At 38.3% G+C, this 25,225-nt stretch overlaps 1 protein-coding gene across 2 annotated transcripts in view; it reads left to right on the forward strand.

The window, feature by feature from the left end:
* The window catches only part of Pir (pirin), a 105,264-nt gene that overhangs the window by 36,814 nt on the left and 43,225 nt on the right, over positions 1-25,225 (forward strand). For both annotated transcript variants that reach the window (XM_005315992.5, XM_005315991.5), the window contains exon 6: positions 23,603-23,687. In XM_005315992.5, coding sequence (XP_005316049.3) covers positions 23,603-23,687 — 85 coding nt within the window. The remainder of the gene's footprint in view (positions 1-23,602; positions 23,688-25,225) is intronic.

Below are 25,225 nucleotides of genomic sequence, written 5' to 3' on the forward strand. Positions count from 1 at the left end.
CACTTGTAGTATCTATTTAATGCTTTGAATTAAAGCGCATTGGCGCTACAAGATTGCTGCCCTTAAGAAACAAACAAGAGAACAAAGAACAGGACCCACTCTGCTCCATAAAGATTTATGTAGATTATTTATGACCAACTTAGTAAGTAAGGGAAGCACACTACTGCAGTATACAGAGGTGGTTTTGAAGAGTTAATTTGACCCTTTATTTAACCCATACACAACATGCCCTGTGTATAGCTGAGACATTATACTGTTTAGGTTTAGGGCCCCACCTTTTGTCACATCGAATCAATTGATGGTAAACATTATGAACATGTTTATGGGAGGAAAGAAGTGTGGCAAACATTGTGCTCTTACACACTGGAACCGCTTGCTGGGGAGGCTGATTCCTCACACCAGCCAATAGGAGGTAACGGTGAGCTGGGTAGCATGCAGACTCCTGGGCAAGTGATTTTAAGGAAAGTGCTCCTGGGAGTAGTAAAAGGAAGCAGGACAAAGTTGGGGGAGGAAGTCAAGCAAGGGTACCATCTCAGGCAAAGTCCTAAAGAGGGAGGCTTTAACCTGATCCTGATAGGGATGGTGGAAGATGGGTCTGATTCAGTGTTATCCTTACCCGCCCCAGGCAAGGAAGCTAGGCATTCATTCCCCCACATCCACTTGTCATTGGTTATGACCATTAACTTTGGGGCTAGAGGGGATCCCAGAAATGATCAAAAGTGATCTGAGGGGATCTGTGAAGGGTCTGGTACCTGGCCACGAGAACATGAAGATCTTGGGAACTACTTTGTCATTCTTCCAGCGGACCACCAGCACTTAAAACTATTTTAAATACTCAGTTATTAGTATTTTAATTTTAACTTTTTATGTGTACCAATGAGGATAATGCCTTGGCAGTGGCTGCTAACTTATCACTTAATAGGGTGTATTACATGGTTAACAGACTGGTTATGATTATAGGTTGGGATTTACCAGTTTTTCTTTCTTCTGTATTATAACCATTTTTAACCTATCCCATGTCTAGATGCATGTATTAGTTTGCTTTTTGTTTCCAGTGTACACAGAAGTAATTGAAGAAAAAAAAATTCCAAGTTCTCTCTGTTAAGCATAGATGACTTTTCTCCACCCGCTGGAAGGCTTATTGCTTACTTTGCCTCAGTTGGAAATGACCTTTCTTTGTGTTTCTCTTTTGCCCAGCATTGAACAGTGCCCTTTTCCGCTATTTGTGAAGACTTTCCTCTCTTTCAGTCTGCAGAGGAGAGTTAGCATCCTGTGAGGCCTTCCTGGAGTTAGGCCCAAGGACATCACTGGGCATAGTGTCAGGCAGAAAGGTCTAAGGGGGGCTTTATTAATGCAGTTGTGAAACTGTTCCCTCTGTCCCGTGTGATTTTTTCATTGTGTTTCTGGGACTCTAGGACTCTAGGGAAATAACTTTCAAGGAGTGGATGGTGGAAGGCAGGTAGCTCCCCCTCCCCTTCAGCCAAAGCACAAGACTGTCCGGTTGCGTGTATTGGAATTATCTGTAAGATTTCATTTAGAAAAAGATTTGAGCTGTCTGCAGCTAAAAAGAGAACTTGGACCAGTGATTTAACAGATAAGCAAAGCCAGCAATATCATGAATCCTTAGAGTTTACAAATGTTTTTCATTTATAGAAAACACAAGGCAATTTTAAGGTTGAAGCTGGTTCCAATTATAGGCAGGACATTTTAAAGCATTTTCAAGCAGGAGACCATGTGGTGTTACAATTGCAACCAGGAATTAGAGACCAGAGGTAATGTTTTAACTTTGTGTGTGTGTGTGTGTGTGTGTGTGTGTGTGTGTGTGTGTGTGTGTGTGGTGCTGGGGATTGAACCCAGGGCCTTGTGCATGGGAGGCAAGCACTCTACCAACTAAGCTATATCCCCAGTCCCATTTCTTAACTTATTCAAATAATGTTTTGGTAGCTGCTAGCCTCTATTGTTTCTTTTTTCTCAAGTAAAATCTCCAAAGTGAATTATATTCTCTTTGATTTGAGAGCATTTTAATGTTAAGAGCCTCTTTGAACCATGAGTAGCATTAATTTTTGATTTCTAGAAGCAGCACAGGTCACTACTTACCTGTGTGGACTCTAGAGATGGTGAGTTAGAATACCTACCATGAACCAGCTGTGCAGTCTTGAGCAAGCCACTTAATTTCTCTGTGTCTCACTTTTCTCATCCATAAAATAGGGTTTCTGTGAGGATTAAGTGACCTTTTATACAATAAGCTCTCAGAATAGTGCTGAACACATTTTAAGCACCACGTAAGTAGTAGGTGTTATTATTCTGGTAACCTTTGTTAACCCAGGCAGGAACTGGGCTGAAATTTATATTTGCCATCTATACTAACAGGATTTGCTGCAATTTGGGAAAGACAATTAACCTGCTTTGAAGAAAGGACACCAGTGTGAGTCACTGAGGGGTATTGGTCATTTCTCTGAGGGTCTGATAAGAGACATAATTTTGTACATTTGAAGCCTTAATGTCTGCTCACCAAGGAATAACTCCATGTTAAAAGGTCTAGATCTACTATAAAAACACACTGAATATTTTTTTGCACCAGGAAGATAATTTCAAGTTAAATTACAAGGTGAGACAGAGACTATACCTTACAAGAGAGTGCTGCATGTGTAGCATATAGAATCAATAATAACTACCCTTCCTGCAACTAAAATATCTTGAAAATAGATGACATAGACTTAATTATCATTGCAGTACTTCTCTGACTTTAATATTTATATGGATTGCCTGGAAATCTTGATAAAATGCAGATTCTGATATAGCAGGTCTGCAGTGGGGGCCTGAGATGCTATCTTTTTTTTTTTTTTGTACCAGGAATTGAACCCAGTGGTGCTTAACCACTGAAACACACCCCCAGCCCTTTTTATATTTTATTTAGAGACAGGGTCTCACTGAACTGCTTAGTGCCTTGCAGTTGCTAAGGCTGGCTTTGAACTCATGATCCTCCTGCCTCAACCTCCCGAGTCTCTGGGATATAGGCATGCACCACCATGCCTGGCTGTGATTCTGTATTTCTAACAGGCTCCTAGGTGGTGCTAATCCTGTGGGCTGCTAACTACCATTTGTATTATGTATAAGAGGCACAGCATCCAGGATAGGAGTTCACCCATCTTGAGGAAGTTTGACTAGGCTCCTATGGATGCTGTTAAATGGTCTGGTTCTGTGACTTTTGGCAAATCATATTTAATCTTTCTGGACTTCAAGTTCCTGCATCCACAGAAAAGGTGAGGAGCTTTTGTGTAAGATGCCATAACCTTAACTCACAACAAAACTGTCTTTTTGATATTTGCAAGGCAGGATGTATCTTTGTTTCTCAGATTGTATGTGTCTAAGCATTGATTTGGCTTTGGAAAGGCACAGCCAGTTTTGAGCAAGATTCTGCCAGGACAGCCCAGTCTAACGTGAAGGCTGAGAGGGGAGAAAAGATAAAAATAGGATAGTTTGAATAGTTTCTGTCACTTCTGGAAGGTCACAATCACATGTTTATTTCATGAGAATATGCAGTTCTCCAAACCCCATTCCATTCTTATCAGCCAGCCAATCAGCTATATTCCTTGCCAGCTCTCTGTGGAACACAATTCTTTTCCCAACAAATGCCTCTGACTTGCCTCCTGCTGCTCTAAATTCCATTAGTTATGTCAGAAGCAAGCCTCCAGGAGGCCTCAGCCCCACCCACCAGGGTCAGAGAAAGGCAATCTGGGAGCCAGATGGCTTGGGTTCAAGGCCAGCTCTGCCACTGACTTGCTTTGAAGAACTCATTTAAGCTTTCTGAGCCTCAGTTTTCTAATCTGTTAAATGGAGAGGACTATAGTGACTTAGTTCAAAGGGCTTTTGGGAGGATTATATTAATAAATACATGTAAAATAGTTAGAATAAATATTCTGTGTTTGGCACAGAGTAAATTCTGTGTAAGTGGGTGCTATTTTTACTTCCTTTCCAAAGTGCTAGGACATGTTTATGTGGTCTATAAAGAATCTTCTTTCTGTTGGCAGACTGTGTCTTCATGAATTGTATGTAACTAAATTTTTAAAAATTCAATGTTTAAAGGATTTTGCTAAACATCTCATGGAATTTTCTCCAATCCTTCTTTTTTTGGTACTGGGGATTGAACTCAGGGACATTCAACCACTGAGCCACATCCCCAGCCCTATTTTGTATTTTATTTAGAGACAGGGTCTCACTGAGTTGTTTAGGGCCTCACTGTTGCTGAGGCTGGCTCTGAACTTGAGATTCTCCTGCCTCAGCCTCCGGAGCTGCTGGGATTACAGGCGTGCACCACCTCATCTGGCACTCAGATCATTTTGAATTCTACCTATTTCTCTATTTCAGGGCATTTTCAATGAAGCCTCATCCATTTTCTGTCTACTTGAGCTTGTTTCTGTTCCCTTGGTGAAATCTGTCCTTTCCTTCCCAAGCTTGGGAGGACATTTTTGCAAAGTAGCATTAAAAAAAAATGATTACATCTTCAAAACAGGTAGCACAGGCACATGCCCCCCCACTTTTGCCTTTAAAGTACTCCAACAAGTTCATAGGTCTAGCTTGAAAACTACGACAGATATTTTCCTAATGGTAGAGGTTGAGTGAGACTGTGGGTTTGTGACAGAAGGCACTTGAGAGAATGGGCTCCAGCTGTCTCAGAGAGCAAGCAAACGGAAAACTATGCTAACTCAGAAAGGAACCCTCCCTTCCAGTGGCCTGGGCTTTTTGATACTTTATTTTATGTATAAATCAGAATACTTTGTGATTGAATAGCAGATCTGTGAGCATAGATCTGTAGATCTCTAATAAAACTTCCCTTTGGGGTCCAGGTGGGGGTACATGGATAAACTCTCTGTATGTCTTTCCATTTTTTAATTTTGAAAAAACAGAGATGAAAAATTGTGGTATATATGTGTATTAAGAATTGTAATGCAGGAAAAAAAACAAAGTACATGTATAAAGACATGAATTGGCATGAACATACTTTATATACAAAGATGAAAAATTGTGCTCTATATGTGTAATAAGAATTGTAATATGTCAAGAGCTTTGTAATGTTGTGAACAACCAATAAAAAAAAAAGAATTGTAATGCATTCTGCTGTTGTGTATTTAAAAAAATAAAATCAATTAAATAAAAAATGGGAATATTTATATATTTAAAACATCAAACAGAAAAGGAAAAAAATCCCAAATGGATAGCATGCCTTTATTTTATTTGTTTATTTTTATGTAGTGCTGAGGATTGAACCCAGTGTACTAGGCAAGTGCTCTGCCACTGAGCCACAAGAACCGGCCTAAAACCCTAATTCTTAAAATCAGAAACAAATGAAAAATCTACAGTTAGTGTAAAAATTTCAGCAATATAATCACACAGAGAAAACATTTATTTTCAGGGCTCTTAAACATAGTTCTCTGGCTGTACATTTTTGGTGGATTAGGTTCTAAATACTCAAAGAATGGCACAAAATTTTTAAACTTCACTGTGTGGTTTTATTGTTGGTGTTGGTATTATAATTTGGTAACAGTTTTATGTATGTTACGAGATAAAACAAATTAATAAATTTGTTAGTGTTTTTAGGAATCAAGGTTTTTCAGCCTAAGAAAACAGATACAATAGAATACAATAGACACTAGTATGGCTGTATGTATAATCATGGCTGTAAAACCAATGTGATACTGTAATCTGTACATGTGGAAAAATAAGAATTCATACCCCATTTGAATCAAATGCATGATATGTCAAGATCATTGTAATGTTTTGAGCAACTAATAAAAAAATCAAAAAGAAAAAAGAAAACAAATACAAAGCAGCACTGTGGTGCACACCTATAATCCCAGCAGCTCCGAAGTCTGAGGCAGGAGGATCTCAAGTTCAAAGCCAGCCTCAGCAACTTAACAAGGCCTTAAGCAACTCAACAAGACTCTGTTTCTAAATAAAATACAAAATAAAGAAGGGAAATTGGCTCAGTGTTTAAGTGCCCCCAAGTTTAATCCCCTGTACTACCAAAAAGAGAAAGAAAGAAAACCAACAAAAGAGTTAATAATGTAATAGTCAATGCTAAACATTAAGTCGACACATAAAAATGAATGTCCATTTATCTCTTTGAGGCAGTGTTTGTAGATCTAATATGATTCGATCACTTCGGGAATCCAAGATGCAATTTTATGTTTCTTTCTGATAATTTCATTTTCCATTGGCTTTTATTTGCAGTGATTTTTCTTAGGTCCATTTGAATTACATACTACAAGAAATGCTAAAAAATAAAGTTCCACCTAAACAATTCACAATCACCATAATGAATTCTGGCAGAATTTCCCTTTTGAGACTTTAAATAAGTATATTGTAATGACCAGATGGGGAGGACAAAGGAAAGGAACTATGAATGTGAGGCAGAGAGATTCCTAGTCTCCCTTCAGCTTAGAGGAAGGAGCGAAATAGCATTTGAGAGAAAGAATATTGCAAAGTACTATGGGAAAATGGAGTTGAGGGTTTCATCATTTTTATCTGCTTGCTGGTGCTCATCAAGTTCCAACCCAGCTGCCCAGCTCATCAGCATGTTGACTTCCCTCTAGATCCACACCAGTATCCTATGTTCATTCATAACTGATGACATTTTTGGACTGGCACTTCTCATTTTGTATACTTCTCCCATTTCTCTGGGATCTCTGTTCATTCAGTCATTAAGCACCCACTTAATGCACGTTGGAAACATGATATGAATAAGATACAACCACAGTCCTCAAAAAAGCTCATAGCTGAGGGTGGGGAGAGAAGCAAGCAAGCATCAGAACTATAATATGACATGGGAAACCCTAAAGTAAGAGTATGTAAAAATTCCATTATAGTCCAGAGGAGGGAGAATTCAATCTACTTGTATGGATGGAGGGAGGGAAAGAAAGAAAATAGAAAGGGCAGAGATTGTTTGATAATGGTTTATATGTTCCTGCATCCCTCTCTTTGAAGATTTTAAATAGCAGGGCTTGAGGTTCAGGTAGTCCTATCTCATCTCAAATTTCTTGGAACAGTTTATTGTATGGTTCCTATCCAAAACAGGCCAGGTGGCCCGAGCATATGATCAGCATCATTCCACAGACAAGGGCAAAACTTGGCTTTGATTCAACATTGAGAATGGGCACAATTAGGTTGTTAGTCTTGCTTAGTAAATAAGAGAATACCAAAGAAATGCACCCAGCAACTTCAAAGAACTTGTGCTGTGGTAGGCAGCCATAGTTGGCACTTCATTTGCAGTTAGGAATGTTCAAATAAACAATGGTCAAGATCTGCTCAAATCAGCTGTACAAAAGGTTGCTCTTGCCCAGGGCAGCCCACTCACCCCAGAAATACCATTCTTGGTGTGCACAAAGGGTGCCAGATGTTCTTATTCCTTCAAGATGTCCCTGTTGACCCAGTCACCTAGGAAGTACATTCCAATGGTGTCAACAAGCCCTCTTCTGCCAGTAAATGAAGAATGGATAGGTACATTTTTAATCCAGAAGTTACATTCTGTTCTATTTATACATCCTTGGCCTTAGTGATCAGGATTATAAATTTGCTGGGAAAATTACACCTTAGTGTAATTCATAATGAAAACTATAAAAAAACCAAGATGTCACCTTCAAAAAAAGGTGAGTGGACATTTTAGCATATTGTTGTAATCACTCTTTTGGCTGGCAAGGCTTGCCTTTTAGGATATAATAAGTCTTTCCTCAGGAGCACATCATATTTTTTCTAACCATAGCAAAAAATATAGGATAGTGTCAAAGAACTTTCTGTAGATGAACTTTCTGTAGATGACTCTAGAATATTGTATTAAAAAGTTGAGATTGATGTATTTTAAAAACTGGTATCAGCATATATATAAAGCTCTGTTGTTAATAATTATAAACATAAGACTTTATTTTGACCAAAGGAAAAATCCTTGGGAGCATGTAGCTTTTGAATTGTTTGACCAAACTTACACTGCATATGATAAGCAAATTTAGTGTCAGATATAATTCTGATTACTTGAAGCATTGAAAGTTTATGGTATATAAATTATACCTTAATAAATCTATTTTTATATTTCAGATGTTGCTGGACCTTTATTTTATTCATTTATTTATATGCAGTGCTGAGAATCGAACCCAGGGCCTCACACATGCTAAGCAAGTGCTCTACCACTGAGCCACAACTCCAGCCCCAATTAGTCTATTTTTTAAAAAGAATTCTACAGAACAGGTATAGGCACTCCAGGATAGCTAAATATTTCAAAGTTTCAACTCAAGTGGGCTCAAAATCATTGAAGTAACTACTCTGTTAAAAGAGAAGCATGGTGTGATCTGAAAATCACAGGGAATCCTTTTTATCATCCATTACAGATCCAGGGATTGTTTTTTATTTGCTTGGTTTAGTAAAAGGAGATGAGTAAACTGAAAGAACCTACCATTACTAGAAGGACTTCCATATCAGCCATGGGGAGATTGGAAGGATTTCCTGGAGCGCATCCTGGGAAGTTATGACATTAGTTCAGTTGAGTTCAGCACACATGTACTGAGGGCCAATAGTAGGCAAGACCTGTGAAGGTATGGGGAAAAATGTTGGAAAAATTCAAGGAGCTGGAAGGTCACAATTAAAAAGACAGACACATCAACTGGTAACATGAGTATATTATGGTGAGCCCCCAGAATAGTAATTGTGGTGGGTTAATGGGAAGATAGAGTAGAAGGATCAGCCCTATATGAAGATTAAAGAAATGCTCTAAGAAGGCCTTCAAAATAAATGTTTATTCTTTTTTTTAATTGATTTTATTTTTTAAATACATGACAGGGGGATGCATTACAATTCTTATTACACATATAGAGCACAATTTTTCATATCTTTGTATATAAAGTATGTTCACGCCAATTCATGTCTTCATATATGTACTTTGTTTTTTTTTGCATTAAAATTCTTACTATACATATATACAGCATGATTTTTCATATCTATGTATATAAAGTATGTTGACAGTCTCATGTTACTATCAGAGTCTTTTACTGTGGAGAATATAGTTGTTATATTTGGCTTAGAACATGAATACATCAATGTCCAACTTGGCCTTGCTAATTGAGAAATAATAATAATTTGACTCTTTTTCTGGAAATGTTAAAAACCTCCTTGTTCTCTTTGCTTTCATATAATCATTTTTAACAACATGGAAGGAAACCATCATATTCATAGTTCTTTCCTGGACCAACTATAAATACCAATTAGAGACATTTATTTATTCATTTGAATTTTTTAATTCTTTTTGGTTATACATGATAGTAGAATGTATTTTGATATATCATACATACATGGAAAATAACTTCCCATTCTTGTGGTTGGACATGATGTGGAGTTACACTGGTCATGTGTTCATATATGGACATAGGAAAGTTATGTCCAGTTCATTCTACTGTCTTTCTCATTCCCATCCCCCTTCCTTCCCTTCATTCCCTTTGACTTATCCAATGAACTTCTTTTCTCCCCTCCTTATTGTATTTTAGCATCCACGTATCAGAGAGAACATTTGGCCTTTGTTTTTTTGGGGTCTGGCTAATTTTAACACAATAGTCTCCATTTTCATCCATTTATTGGCAAATGCCATAATTTTATTCTTACTTATGGTTGAGTAATATTCTAGTTGGAGATATTTAAATGCTTCCTTTTAAAGGAAGTGATTTTGAAGTTCAAACCAAGGATCATCTTTCCTACCCCCTTCAAACACTTGCCTTGGGTTAGTTTTTGTTGTATCTCTAGGTTCTAAAAGTAATTCTGGCTTTGTCATCCCATCTTCTTCTGTTATTTGTTTGTTTGCTTGTTTGTTTGTTTTGGTGGTGCTGGGGATTGAACCCAGGGCCTTGCACATGCTAGGCAAGTACTCTATCAACTGAGCTATATCCCTAGCTCTTCTGTTATTCTGTAATTACAAATAAGTGGTCCACAAGAGAGGGAGAGCTGAACTATTAAAAGGAGTAAGAAAAACAACCCAGCAACTTTTCTACTCCAACTTGATTCCGTTAGCATTGATTTTTGTTCGTTTCTCCTTTTTCTCCACCAGTTTTCTTGTACACTGCCCGCCCTTCCCTCCCCTGCCACACACACACCAGTTACTGTTTCTGCCAGTTGAGTCCTGACCAGATTCTATTTCCAAGCAGCCTCCACTTTGGCTGTGGCAGCTCTCCTTGTCAGATGTCCATAGTCACCTACGTCTTTGTCTGCCTTGGGAGACTTTGAGTGTCTCTGACTAACTACTGAGACTTGGCTGAGATACTGATTTGAGGCCATCTGTTACTTATCAGTCCAACAGAAGTTTTGAGCAAGAGTTCCTGGTGACTGTCATGAAATGTTTTCTTAGGTTTTAACTGATACTCTGTCAGCCAGATGCACTGAAGCAGACCAGGACATTGTAGAGGGCCTAGAATTTGGTAAAAGTCAATTGTGGGGAATTGAGGTTGAGGAGACAACCAAAATTTGCTATTCCTTTCTACCCCTCTCAAATTCAGAATGGTCTAAGAGGTAGACTGAGAAGGTGGCCAGATAGGGAAGCAAGTATCATCTCTATTACCAATTGAATCTGGGTAAGAGCACATAACTTGTATCTGAGACCTTTTGGGTTTTCTAATACCGGCCCCCCCATGTCCAGGAAGAGCTATAGGGTCATAGGCATCTTCAGAGGCATGCTTATTATCTCGTGGCCAAAAAACAGAGAAAGAGACATTAAAAAGCCTGGAAGGATTGGGTCTGAACTGAGCTGAGCATGCTCAATTCCTTGAATTACCCTCACCAACCCCATCTTACCTCCTTCTTCCCTGGCTCTCTACCCCCAGGGATTACTGAGGAAGGCAGAGAGCATCTAGCAGTGTTTCCTCATCAGGACATTAGGGAGGGGTCTGGAGGCTCCCCCTAACATCCCCCTAGTGTTATGTTTTATTAATATATTAGATTTGACACTTTGTGGTGACTGTCCCCTCAGGGAGGGAGATGAGAAGTTTGTCAGTGTGGCCCTCCTCCCACCAAAATTAACTTCTGCTCTCTAGACTTGGTTGTACCCCAGAAGGATCTGAAATGAATACAGAGTATTTTCATTATATTTACAGCAAGGGACATTGTATTCTAGCCTGCACATTCACTTCCTATTCTATTTTTTTTTTTTTTGCTAAATTATTTGTAACCATGTTGAGTGGTATATGAGAAGCTCGAGTAGCAGCATAAAAATTACGTCAATAGTAAAATATCCCAAGCTTGAAGGCAAACTTCTCCTATCATCTAAGATGAAATAAAGTTCAGATCAAAAATTCCTTGTCTTTATAAATCAAGTCAAAAGAAATTAACTTAAAATTTATCTTCTAAATAAAGTACCAAAGCATCTTTACCCAATTTTAATCCTCCTTTGCTTGAGTAGAACAAGGATTTTCTAAGCAGCGTAGCAAGGGTTGCATCCCCGGGACTAGATATGTCTCCAATAATTCTGCCAAACTTGAATTCATTCCACCTCAATTCGCATTTATCTCACTTAAAAAAATAGTCCCAACAGGTAACAGAAGACACATTTATTACAATATCAGCCCTGATTCCATGAAATTTCGTTGCACAAGCAACATCCAAGCTCTAGAGGTTGGTTACTCTAGAAACTTGGTTACTGACAAGTGCTGGCAAGGTTGGGAAGAAATGGCAACATCATGATTGGCAGGCAGTTGTGATTATATTCTTTGTAGTGAGCAGGCTGGCGTTACTCAATAAAATTAACTGCATATAAGGCATGTCCTGCAAAATTCCTTCCTGGAAATTTGTTTCACCAAAACTTCACCAAGCAGACATATGACAGTAGTCATCCTAGTATCATAGGTGGTAGAAAGTGGTCAGCCATGATATACAGGTTCATCAGTTAGGGAATGGATAAGTAAAATATAGAGATTCTATGAGGTAGAATACTGTGTAGCTGCCAGAAGCAAAGCCTATGTTTACTTAGACTTATATTATTAGCTTTCAGAAAATAATATGGAATAAAATCAGAGCAAGGAAGCAATTTACCACATCTTGTGGCTTAATTCTTCATTGAAGTCTTGATGAGGAGGAAGTAATCCAGAGCCTCAGTGGGACAGTCAGGTTCAACCCAGGCCCTGGATCTGCTGTAGCAGGGAGGTGGAAGTAATTAAGGCTGTATCCAAACTTGGCAGTCAGCCAGGAGGGGCTAAGGCAGTGGATCTCAGCAATGGTAGCCGCAGTGGCACCCAGGCATCTCCATCTCAGGAGCTAGTGAGGCTAAGAGACTCTGAGGAGGCATATAAAAAGGGTCAATCAGATTCTTTCGAACAACTTAATAAAATAAGGAATGGAAACAGGTGAGATTAGCAACTTGCCCAGGGTTACATATGTAGTAAGTGACAAATCTGGGATTCTAACTAGATGGACTGACTCCAGAGTTTGCACTTCTAACCACAAGCTCACCCAGGTCCTTACACGTTAAGCACAACCTGGTATAAATCAGATTTTGTGTTAAGAGCAGGCTTCAGCTATGGCAACATTAGAGATAGAGTCTGAGAGACATATGTGAAGGGCTCAGAGGGAAATCTTGACCATCATCTATAATTTTGCTAAGGAGCTTACCACTTCCTACTTACCCAGGAATTCATGAACAAGCCCGCTCCTGAATTGGGAATAGATACTGACTCCTGTAGATCCCCAGCGGTTTAGCAGATTTGATCAGCTCTGCAGTTTCTCTGAGACGTTGTTGAATAACTGGAAACTTCCTCTCATTTTTGTATATACAAGAAGCCATATTTGATACTTTGCGAATCTATTTGAATACTTTATTTTAGACAGATTGGTGGAGTAAGTTTGAGGTTTTGGTGGTTAATCAAAGAAGAGTCAGGGTCATAAGAGGCAATAACACAAAATTAGTTTAGGCAGTGCTTGGACAAGGTTGCATGAGAGGGTCATGTCCCTCACAGCTGAAGAGTTTCCAGAAACAGTGGGAAGGAAAATAGGGCAAGAGATATCCTGAGGGAGAGGGGAAAGTCAGAGAGGGGAACTTATGTGTCATGGTAATGTTACTCAACAGCAAAGTGGGGTCTCTAACAGCAAGGTGAGGTGTCTTTGGACCAGAGAACTCCAAAGGATAGCAGCAGTTTGGGGTACTTTTTAGATGTAAAGTTTGTCTTATTTTTGGCTAGCAGAATTTGGGTGTAGTTTGGCTAGCAGATGTCAGGTAGAGATGTCAGGGTTAGAAATATGAAGGTTCTAGATGGTTAAAATTGTTTATTCAGAATATATTTAAAGCTATTTGAGAATTTGAATTTGGTATCGGTGGGCTTTGGGTTAATGGCCTTAGCCTGCTGTGGAGAAGTAAGCAATATGGGGGCCATTTTTACCCAATATACATGGAACCATCTCTGCTCCATGTATATAATAGTTGGTTAGGAAACTTTCCATTCGTTCAGCTTCTCCATTGCTGTAATGGGGTACTAGAACCTAAACAAAGTTCTTAGGAAGCAAGAGTCTAGAATTCTGATAGAGTGAGATGCATCTCCAAGCCAACCAATACCTCCTCTTCCATTTCATTTGGGCTCCTCCATTTGAATCAGAATGTCAGGCAGCAACAACACACTTGAGATAAATGACAAAGCTGCAGTCCAACCAGGCAAAAAGTTTTCCCCAGTGTCACATAGTTCATTTCAGAAGGGGACTAGACCTAAAGACAGGTTTCCTGAATTTTGCCCCATTTTATTGGCACATTGCCCTTTCCTTATCACACCATTCAGCCCTTCTGCTTAAATTTGCTGGCCATGTTTCTCTCCAGTTTGGAAATGCTTTATCTCATTTTTGTGGAAGGAAGCTTCAAAATGAACATCCTTTTCTCTTTCTACATCAAAAGGGGACCCTTAGACACATGTCTGTTCAAGCACAGATCCTGCCTGTTTCTGCAAATAGTCACTTAGGAGAAGTCTTGTACTATAGTAAATTCCCCCTTTATCATTAAATTAAAGGATCCTATCCATACAAAGGTATCAGTTCCCAGAGTTCTATGTAATTTTGTCTTTGCCCAAAAATTTTGTCATGTTACACCTTGATGCATTTTCTTGCAAGAACTCTTAAAAAATTCTTAGCAAACACCAAATGTGGCTAATAGAGATTTAAAATATTGCAAAGCCCTATGAAGAATATTCTAGCATCAGTTAATAGGTTTGCTGACTCAGACTTGGAACATATTACCTATGGATTGGAGCTAAGGGATAGGAAGGCTCCTTGCTAGCACATTTAGGGGCCATTTGTGATTTTATTGTACTGTTACCTTTATGGGGTTATAGGTAGATGGACCTTTTTGCTTTCTCTGGTTTTAATTTTCCAAAAAATTAGAACATCTGTATCTTTGGGCAAGGATGCTGACTCAAAGAGTGAAAAAATAAAATCACAGTCCAGTTTCATAATTAACATGTCTTTAGCTTAATTTCCTATCAGCATCTTTGTTCTCTTCCCCTTTAGTCACTCTCTTCTCTCTGCCCTTCCCATAAATAAAAGATGAGAGGAGAAGGATTGGAGTGTTATAAGGGCTGCTTGAGTAAATGATACTATGGAGACTAGACTGAGGATAATTTGGCGATGTTCAAAATTCTTGGTCAGCTGGACAGCTTGATGCTCAAGACTGTCCACAGTCCTTCACGGTTGATAGAGGTTCAAAATGTTTTCTGGTCCTCTTCTCTAACTCCCACCCTGCACAGAGGCTTGGCATTTTGCCCAAGAGTTCCTTGTCTTCTCTTTATGTAACACTTCATGTATATGTCAAAATACCATTACGGGTTTTAATTCTTCCCACAGTACCTTTGGCACTGAGGATGGAAACTAATCTCTCCCACTTCTTATCAGAATTGTTTAAAATAATCAAGAATTCAGAAATAAGAGTGCTTGGGATTGAGGACAGAAAACATCATTTTGTTGAAGAGCATTAGCTTATTCTAAACAAGAAGAGTTGGAAGTTTGCTTTAAATTAGGTGGTAAATCTACTTTATGTTTCCCTGAGCCTTAAAATCTTCAAGAAAAAGGGAAGGGATAGTTTTGCAGGCAGGGGCTGTGGGATCTGGTACTGAATTTCTTGAGTATGTATGGTGGTGGAGAGAATAGGTCTGTGCTGAAATATTTTGTTCCCAGGACAAAGCCCAACAGACCATGAGGGTGAAAAGTTGATAGAAAGAAAACTGAGGAGACTAGGAGGCCATGGGAGAGGTGCTAGATGTTAACACGAACTCCTCTTATAGTAGATATGCTTCTATTAATTGGTCATCTCCATTGAGGCTCTTTGTAACTGGCAGAAAATAACCTACCTGAAATAAACCCAAGTGTATGTGCAAACATAATAGTGATAAAGAAGATTATAGATTCTCAATCAATATCTTCCAAATGAGAGAATTCATAAATGAATGAAAAGTTAAATAGGTTAATGAGCAGATAGTTTTTTTATTGGTGCATATAAGTTATACAGAATAGTGGATTTCATTGTATCATTTTGTATATGTATGTAACAGATAGTTTATTAAGAGGGAAGTATAGCTGGGTGCAGTGGCCGGAGGCTGAGGCAGGAGGATCTCGAGTTCAAAGCCAGCCTCAGCAACAGCGAGGTGCTAAGCAACTCAGTGAGACCCTGTCTCTAACTAAAATACAAAATAGAACTGGAGGTGTGGCTCAGTGGTTGAGTGCCCCTGAGTTCAATTCCCAGTACCAAAAAATAACAGGGGGAAGTATAAGCAACATAATTAATATACGTGAGGTCTGTAGAACAGTGCTTGGTACATGTTAAGTCCTCAATATATTTAGCTATTGTTATTCTTATACTAAGAATACTATTTTTTAAATCAAGAGTAACAATATCATCTAAACTAATAGTTAATTTAAAGAGTAAGGAAATACCAATTTTGTGTTTTTTAAATTGAGATTAAAAATAAGCAGACCAACATTTTGACAACATGAGTACTTTTTTACAGGTAGTTGCCAAGTGACTTGACCAAAAACAATTAGGGAGAAAGTCACTTAGCATAAGAAATGATCAAAATAATAATTTGCTAAAAAAACAATTACTTCTAGATACACATTGTTGCAATATTGTTATTTGTACTATGGAGATGGTACCTGTAACATTTTTTTCAGGTTAAGTTACTTTTCTTTTTTTCCATTTTTAAAAGATTTTCAGATTTTTTCCTTTTCCTCTTTTTCCCCTTCTTTTCTGCAATTAGTTCTTCCCTTCTCTGTTTTTTGACAAGGAAAAACATCTAAATGCGCAATAATAGGGAATTTATTGGAATGTGTTAATCTTCTAACAATGGGGGGAAAAGAAACCCAAACCAACAGAAGGAATTGAAAACTGCCCTGTGGTATAGCAAAATTTCCAAGACTAGAAAAAGGAGTGGCTAGCTTTAGACATTTTCAATAAAATTCTGTTTAAACAGATGATTGTGTTGACCAATTTGCTTTGGGCTACATTGTCTAGACCTTTAGACTCATAATTTTTCCATAAAGGGAAAAATCAGAAATGCGGTCAGAGATTTACATGCAATAATGTTGGTCCCAAGTTAGCAATGACACACACACTCAAAACCCGTAAAACATAATGCCCATCATTAGAAGGATGGCTCAGCTGGAGGGTAAAGATCTAGGAACAGGTAGAAACACTGTTTCTTTCTTCATATTGGGGTTTGGAACTCCTTAGTATAATTACTTAATTTGTTTAGCAAATGCTCTTAGACTGAGAATTTGAGTGCATTTCTTGAAAAGTCACTAAATTATAGTTTGTGAAATAGATCCCCCAAAGAAATGTGAAAGCATTTATTACAGCTCTGACATGGGCATTAAGTTGTTTCCACTTGTTTCTAGGAAGGACAGCCTGGTGACAGAAGCAGTAGCACTCAGGAATAAATGGGCAGCAGTTATCTTGTGAAGGGAGCAGCGGCAGAATTCAAGATATTCCCTTTGCCACGCTCACATATAGCAATGTAGCATACTCTTTTTCTTGGGAAGATGTTTTAAAGCCACATGGCTTCCATATGGAAGCAATTTCATCTCCTAATTAAGATCACATTTGTGAATAAAAGCAGAGGAAGGAAGCCAGCTTGACAAGGGTATCATACTAAAAGCCCGGGTAACTGGGAAGTCTTTGAAGGACGTAAAATGAAGGTAGTTTGAGTTTGGAAGGAAATGATTTTATAGACCTAGTTTTGTCTTGGTTGTTTTGTGGTTGTTATTGGAATGGTGTCTGAGACTCATTAAGGGTTTGGTTCTGACATATTTATAGAGAAAGAGACACAAGGCTCTCCTGCATTTGGTAGCACCCCTGTTGCTGTAGGTTAGGAAAATTCACCCTTAACCTCTTATGAAGAGTTACATTACTTCTGTTCTAGAAGCTTTCTTGTATGTTATTTGAACCATGTGATTATAAGTCATTAGGCTCTTCAAATATAGACTAAACTCTTTAAAGGAAAGTTTCTTAAATACTTTCTTTTTAAAAAATATTTATTTTTTAGTTATAGGTGGACACAATATCTTTATTTTATTTTTATGTGGTGCTGAGGATCGAACCTAGTGCCTCACGCATGGTAGGCAAGCACTCTATCTGAGCCACAACCTCAGCCCTCCTAAATACTTTCAACCAAGAATTATGAAATGGGAAGAAAGAAGAAGGAAGAATAGTTTGGGATTTTAGTACCTGTGCAAGCATTATTAATCAGAACAAAAACAGAGAAAAGGAGAAAGTAAACAATTTCACTGATGGAATTTAAGTGCATTAGTTCTGTCCATGCTGAAACAGATTTGTAGAGGAATGTTCTATTTTAGTTTGCCATGGCCCAATTTGTTTCAATCCTATGGAAATAGATAATTGATAGCTAAGTTTCAACAAAAAATCAATGATTTATTTAAATTCCCATTCCACTTTGAGGGTGTATTAATAGTTTAATACTATACATAAAAATAAACAGAATACAGGAAAGAATGTACCAAATTTTGATATTTCTTTATGCTTGGAAATCAGCAGTGTATGTAATAGAAAAACTAAATCCAGGTTTTTCAAAGTGTATTGGAGGCTGTCATTTTTATCTTTGAGTTAAGTGAACATAATTTACAGTGCTATTTCAACAGAGTTATGATAGAAGATCAAAAATTTAAAAAATTGACCTGCTTTTCAAAAAATGTGTATATTTGTATATATGTGTGCATCTACTCACATACTCATGGGAACAGCTTTCAACTGAGTTTTATCTTATTATAAATTAAGTAGAATAATATACATTTAGTTTAGAGGGGTTGGGACAGTCATTTACTCAAGACATGTGATATTGAAATCCTCAGTGATCCAAATTTCAATACAAAAGAATACTAGAATCAGAATTCTATTTTAGGATATAGATGTAGTGAAAAATACCTCTAAAATCAATTTAAAAATTCCTTTTAGCCTTTTTCACACTCTGAGGCAATAGAATATATTTCTGGCTTTATAATATCTCTCATTGCTGGGTGTAGTGTGCAAGCCTATAATCCCAGTGACTCAGGAGGCTGGGGAAAGAGGATTGCAAATTCGAGACCAGACTCGGCAATTTAGCCAGGCCCTAAGCAACTTAGGGAGACCTTGTCTCAAAAATTGTAAGAAGGGCTGGGGATGTGGCTCAGTGGGAAAGTTCCCTAGTGCTAAACAACAACAAACAAACAAACAAAGTTCTTGATTTTCATTTAAAATTTTCAAATGGATGCATAAAATGAAAACAGGATGCTCTATGTGTGCATGGTTGGGTGTGTGTGTCTGCATTTATTTGTGTAGTCTTAGGTAGATTACTAGTTTTGAGATAATGTGGCTTTGTTTGAGAAGCTAAAGGCAGGAATAAAAGAAGAAAAATAGCCAGCCCAGGAGGGCAAGATTTATGGCTAAAGCTGAGGGCAAAACAGAGGGAGTTAACCAGTGGCCCCCCACTAGCTCCCCACTGTCCTAGTTGTCCTCCCTCACCCCAGCTCACTTCTCAGTAACTCCAGTCTGAGAAATTAAAAGAGAATTTTTACAAATTAAAGTATGAAGGAAAAACATTAATTTTCTGACCCAGAACTTCAAACCCAGAAGTAGACTTAAACATCAGCAAGTGTCCCTACAAAGTTTTCAGATGAATGAACTAAACTTTGTTAGTCAGCAGGGGAAGCAATATCAGAGACTGCTGATATCAGTTCAAGGTTATTTTTTTCCATATTCTGAGAGAATACTAGTAAATAATCAGCCAAGAACCTCTCTGTGATTAATCTCTTTGCTGTAGGCAAAGACATGCATCTGCCATTGGGGCAGAGATTGATAAAGATGCTTAAACCAAACAGGCATCCTTTGTTTGAAAGTTAATATTGCCCAAGTTGAAGAGTCATTTGATATTATGTAAAGTTTACCCTGGATCTTTTTAGAGGTAACTTTAGACGTCTTCACCAGGAAGAAAAAAAAAAAAAAAAACAACCACCAGTCTCTTTCCAGATGGTACCATGCACACCTAATCACCTAATGATCCTAGATCCTGTGTCCCTTGTGAGCTGCCCTTGTTTTATGTATGCTTCAAGCTCTTCAGATTGATTGTGAATCTTTGGCCCTGGGTTGCACTTGATGTCACAGATCTTTCTGGTTTCATTTATGTATGCACAGGGGAATTTGCCTTGCCAGTCTTTGAAGCTGTACCAGTGCAGTGTGACCTTGTAAGCCATGTAAAACCCCATTAGACCATTTTATTTATTTTATTTTTATTAGTTCATTTTAGTTAGAGATAGCATTTGGATTCATTTTAACATAATTACACAACCATGGAGTAGAATTTGCTACCAGACCATTTTAAAGCTCAAAGCCTTGATAGGTGACATAAGAAAGGAAAAAGGTCTACTGATAATCAACATTACTTATTTAATTTATAATTCTAATTTAATGTACAGACCATACTAAATTCACTTGTCCTGAAAGGTGGCATTTTGCTACATATAAAGATATTGATGAATATCCTAGATATACTGTCAAAAATATATTACTATACATGGGATTTTCCATTGTGAAACATCATTTGATAAATATTTATTGAATCTGGGTGCAGTGGTGCACATCTGTAATCCCAGGAGCTCAGGAGGCTGAGGAAGAAGGATCACTAGTTCAAAGCCAACCTCAGCAACTTAGTGAGTTCTATACAACTTAGTGGGACCCTATTTCAAAATAAAAAAAATAAATAAAAAAGGGGCTAAGGATGTGGCTCAGTGGTTAAGCACCCCTGGGTTCAATCCCTAGTACCAAATAAATAAAAAATAAATATTTGTTGAATATCTACTATGTGACAGATAAATTGCCCCTGAGAATTCAGTGATAAAGGCATGAATGTCCTTGTTCTCATGGAACTTATCTAATTATTCTCTGCAAAATTATGTCCTTATCAATGGTGGTAAATAATTCTGGGTTCTATATTCTCTTTTTGTGTATGTATAAATGCTTTTTTTTTTTTGTACCAGAGATTGAACCCAAGGGCACTGAACCACTGAGCACATCCACATCCCATTTGGTATTTTATTTAGAGACAGGGTCTCACTGAGTTGCTTAGAGACTCTCTAAATTGCTGAGGCTGGCTTTGAACTCCTGATCCTCCTGACTCAGCCTCTGGAGCCACTGGATTACAGGCATGCACCTCTGGGTCCAGCTATAAATATATATTTTTTTCTTTTTTGGGATTGAATTGAGGATTGAACCCAGGGGTGCTTAACTGATACCGCTAGTTAGAGTCCTGCTTCCTTACATGTTGAAGTTTGAACATTAGAGAAGCACGCCGAGGCAAGCATATGAAGCAGGGTTTATTTAGAAAGGGGTAACATAGACTTCTCCCTCGAGGGAGAAGAGGGCCATAGTTGGTATCCTGGTATCCCAAGAGGTGAGGTGTTCTGCCCTTTTTATATGTCCTAGGCTTCCTGTGTTCTCCTGCCCTCTTCCCCTTATCTCTCTCCTTCCTGTGCAGGTGACTAGGCCCAGGAATGCTCAGTGGGGTGGCCAAAAGGTGGGAAACAGGTGGGCTGAAGGGGGAAGGGCAGGATGGAGCAGCCCAGGACACATTAATTAACAACCTTATAGCTCCCTGTAGGGAGGGACAATTCCTGGGACAGGTTACCTTAGCAACAGGTTGGAGCAGGGGCAGGTTCTTGATAAGGGTGGGGTAGGACTCTGAAGTAATTAACATTTCAATCCCTCAGGGGACAGTCTCCAACTTCCCTGACTCACTCAAAATTGTCCTCCTTGACCCAACCTGACTCGATTTACTTATCTAGGCTGACTGCCTATCTAATTCTGGCTTCATAACCACTGAGCCACATCCCCAGCCCTTTTTTATATTTTATTTAGAGACAGGGTCTGGCTGAGTTGTTTACTGCCTGGCTGAGTTGCTTAATGCCTCCCTGAGTTGCTGAGGCTGGCTTTGAACTCACAATCCTCCTGTCTCAGCCTCCCAAGCTGCTGGGATTACAGGTGTGCCCCAACGTGCCTGGCTATAAATGCATTTAAAAATTTTTTTTTTTTGGTTGTAGTTGGACACAATATCTTTATTTATTTATTTATTTATTTTTATATGGTGCTGAGAATCAAACCCAGTGCCTCATGCATGAGAGGCAAGCATTCTACCACTGAGCTACAACCCCAGCCCTATAAATGCATTTTAAAGTAAGTTTTTTTTATTAAAATATAAACACAGAAAAGTACACACATCAAGTGTACATCTCAGAGAATTTTCTTCACCAAGTGACCGCACCAATGAAACTAGCAGCCAGATCAAAAAGCAGAATGTTTCCAGTGGCCCCCAAACCCCGTTTTTTAAACTCTATCCAGTTACTATCTTTCCTAAGGTAGATGCTTTTCTGACTTCTGACACCATAGGTTAATTCCATCTTGTTCTGAACCTTACAGGAATGAAATCACATGCTGCTTGCTTCATTTGCTCAATATTTTGCTTGTGAGATTGCTCTGATTTATTCCATGTAGTTAGGTTTATTATCCTCCCGGCTGTATAGTATTTCACCGTATAAGTGCATTACAATTCATTTATCCATTCTGCTGTTACAGACATATGAGATATTTTCAGTTTGTATCTATTATCCACAGTGCTGCTATTAAAATCCTTGTACATGTCTTTAGGTGAATATTTAAATTGGGTATACACCTGTGAGTTGGATTGTTCAAAGGTTATGCATATATTCATCCCAACTATATACCGCTAAGCAGTTTTCCAAAGTGTTTGTACCAAATTATACTGCATTAGCAGTGTATGAACATTCCAGTTACTCCACATCCTTGACAAGCTAACTCATTTTTGTGTGAATTTCTTTTTAATTTATTTTTAGTTTTAGGTGGACACAATATCTTTATTTTTTTAATGTGGTGCTGAGGATCGAACTCAGTGCCTTATGCATGCTAGGTGAGCACTCTATCACTGAGCCACAACCCCAGCCCCTAATTTTTGTATGACTTTTTAAGTTACAAAAAAAAAAAAGAAAAGAAAAGAAAGATAAACTAGAGCCACTAGGGCTTTGTGATAAGTAATGAGACATCATAAAGTTTATAGCAAAAGTGCTAATCCCCTTATATTTTGGTCTGCACCAATGATTCTGTATGGCATTATATTGAATCACAAACTCTACTTAACTGTTGATGGAATCAAAGACACCATTTACGATGAAAAATTCTCCAAAACTTTGCCTTTCTTATATTTGGAGTTGGTGCTTTTACAAGCCAGCAGTAGCAGACTAACTTTTTGGGCAAAAGAGCCAAATGAGAAAAAATAATATATATAAGCCACTTTTTCGAATTTCAAAGTGGAAATGGCTTTATGGAGTCCTGGGGAAGAACCATACATTTGGATGTGAGATAAATTACTATATCAAGTGGAAGATTAAAAATGAGAAATGTGGAGTAACTTTTTAGCCAGTAAAATATTAACACTGGGGATCAGGCATAGTGGCACACGCCTGTAATCCCAACACTTGAGAGGCTGAGGTGGGAGGATTACAAGTTTGAGGCCAGCCTCACCAACTTAATGAGGTCCTAAGCAACTTAGCAAGGCCCTCTCTCAAAATAAAAAATAAAAAGGGCTGGGGATGTGGCTTATGGCTCAGTGGTTAAGCATCCCTGGGTTCAATCTCCAGTATAAAAAAAGTTTTATATATATGCATGTGTGTGTGTGTGTGTGTGTGTGTGTGTGTGTGTGTGTGTGTGTAATATGAAAATACACACGTACATACACATTGGGCCATATTTGGGAAGTGGCTGTAGGGAGACATCTGTTATTCTTTTCAATTAGCTTGTAAAGCTAGGAGGGCTAACTTCTAGACCAAGACCCTTAAGAGGAGCTATATTAGCAGCCCACCCTGCCTTAATAGCACCTCCCTAGGAGGAACCATAAATGTAATAAATCTGAGCCTGGACCTATTACAGAAGGGCCTCTTATTCTGCTGGGGTGTGGCTCAGTGGTAGAGTACTTGTCTAGTATGTATGAGTCCCTGGGTTCCATACCCAGTGACCTTATTCTTAGAAAAATGCTGATGGTTTCCTTTCTCTTTTCAGTCCAAGGTTTACACTCGCACACCAACCTTATATTTGGACTTCAAATTGGACCAAGGAGCAAAGCATTCCCAACCTATTCCTGAAGGTATGATGGGTTCTGAGGTTTAGTAATCTTGTCAAGGAAAAAAGAAAGAAAGAAAGAAAGAAAGAAAGAAAACAAGGGTCTACTTTCTCTGGAATGCTGTTCTTTATAAACTTCAGCACAAAATCCTATGAAATTTATTGATGTTTAATGATGTTTAAATTAGCAAATGTTGGGACCTTTCAAGTTAAGAAAAGCAGGAAGAATTTATAGAATGTTGGGGCCTGACCTTCTGGGTCATACCTCTCAATTTACAAGTGTAGACACCAAGGCACATTTGAAACTTGGTCAAGGCCGTGTCAAGACTTAATGGATGAGGTAGGGCAAGTAAATTACCCATATTTCCTGACTTCTGGCCCCTATTAACTCACAATATTTCTGGAGGCAAATTCTGAACTTTGTTACTTAAGAACAAATGCATACTTGATTGCAACGCAGGTTTTGCTTGATATAGGTATGGCTACGGAAGGCTAACCTTTGAGATGACATTTAAATCCAAAGAATCATTAGAACACTCTCAAGTATTTAAGGTCAATTTTATTTTTAAAAATGGCTAAGGCTGGGAGTGTAGTTCCATGGCAGAGTACTTGCCTAGCACGTGCAAGGCCCTGAGTTCCATCCCCAAAACTGCAAAAACAAAGAAAAGCAAAAGGTTACACTCAAGGTCATTGTTCATCAGATTTAAATGCACACTATACATGAGTTTTATGATAGTAAGTGTAAGAGCTTATGTGCTTTAACTGTTGTGTATAATATTTTTTGCTTCTACTTTTTTAAAAAAATCTATTTATTTTTTTATTTATATATGACAGTGGAATGCATTAAAATTCTTATTATACATATAGAACACAATTTTTTAAAAGAGAGAGAATTTTTTAATATTTATTATTTTTAGTGGCCACAACATCTTTATTTTATTTGTATGTGGTGCTGAAGATCAAACCCAGCGCCCTGCTCATGTCAGGCGAGTGTGTTACCACTTGAGCCACATCCCCAGCCCCTAGAGCACAATTTTTCATATCTCTGGTTGTATACAAAGTATATTCACACCAATTCGTGTCTTCGTACCTGTACTTTGGATAATAATGACCATCACATCCCACCATCATTAATAATTCCATGCCCCCTCTCTTCCCCTCCAGCCCCTCTGCCCTATCTAGAGTTCATCTATTCCTCTCCTCCCATGTTCCCAACTTTTTTGTTGTTGTTGTTGCTGAGGATTGAACCCAGGGTCTTGTGTATTCGAGGCAAGCACTCTACCAACTGGGCTATATCCCCAGTCCTTGTTTTTACTTTTTTTTTTTTTTTTAAGAGAGGAGAGAGAAAAGAGAGAGAGAGTTTTTTAATATTTATTTTTTAGTTCTTGGCAGACACAACATCTTTGTTTGTATGTGGTGCTGAGGATCGAACCCGGGCCACACGCATGCCAGGCGAGCACGCTACTGCTTGAGCCACATCCCCAGCCCTTTTGTTTTTACTTTTGATATTCGCTTCCCTTCATCCTTTTTGTCCTTTATCCACCTGTAGCACTGCCCTTTCTC

This window comes from Ictidomys tridecemlineatus, chromosome X (genome assembly GCF_052094955.1).
Source record: "Ictidomys tridecemlineatus isolate mIctTri1 chromosome X, mIctTri1.hap1, whole genome shotgun sequence".
Classification (NCBI taxonomy): Eukaryota; Metazoa; Chordata; class Mammalia; order Rodentia; family Sciuridae; genus Ictidomys; species Ictidomys tridecemlineatus.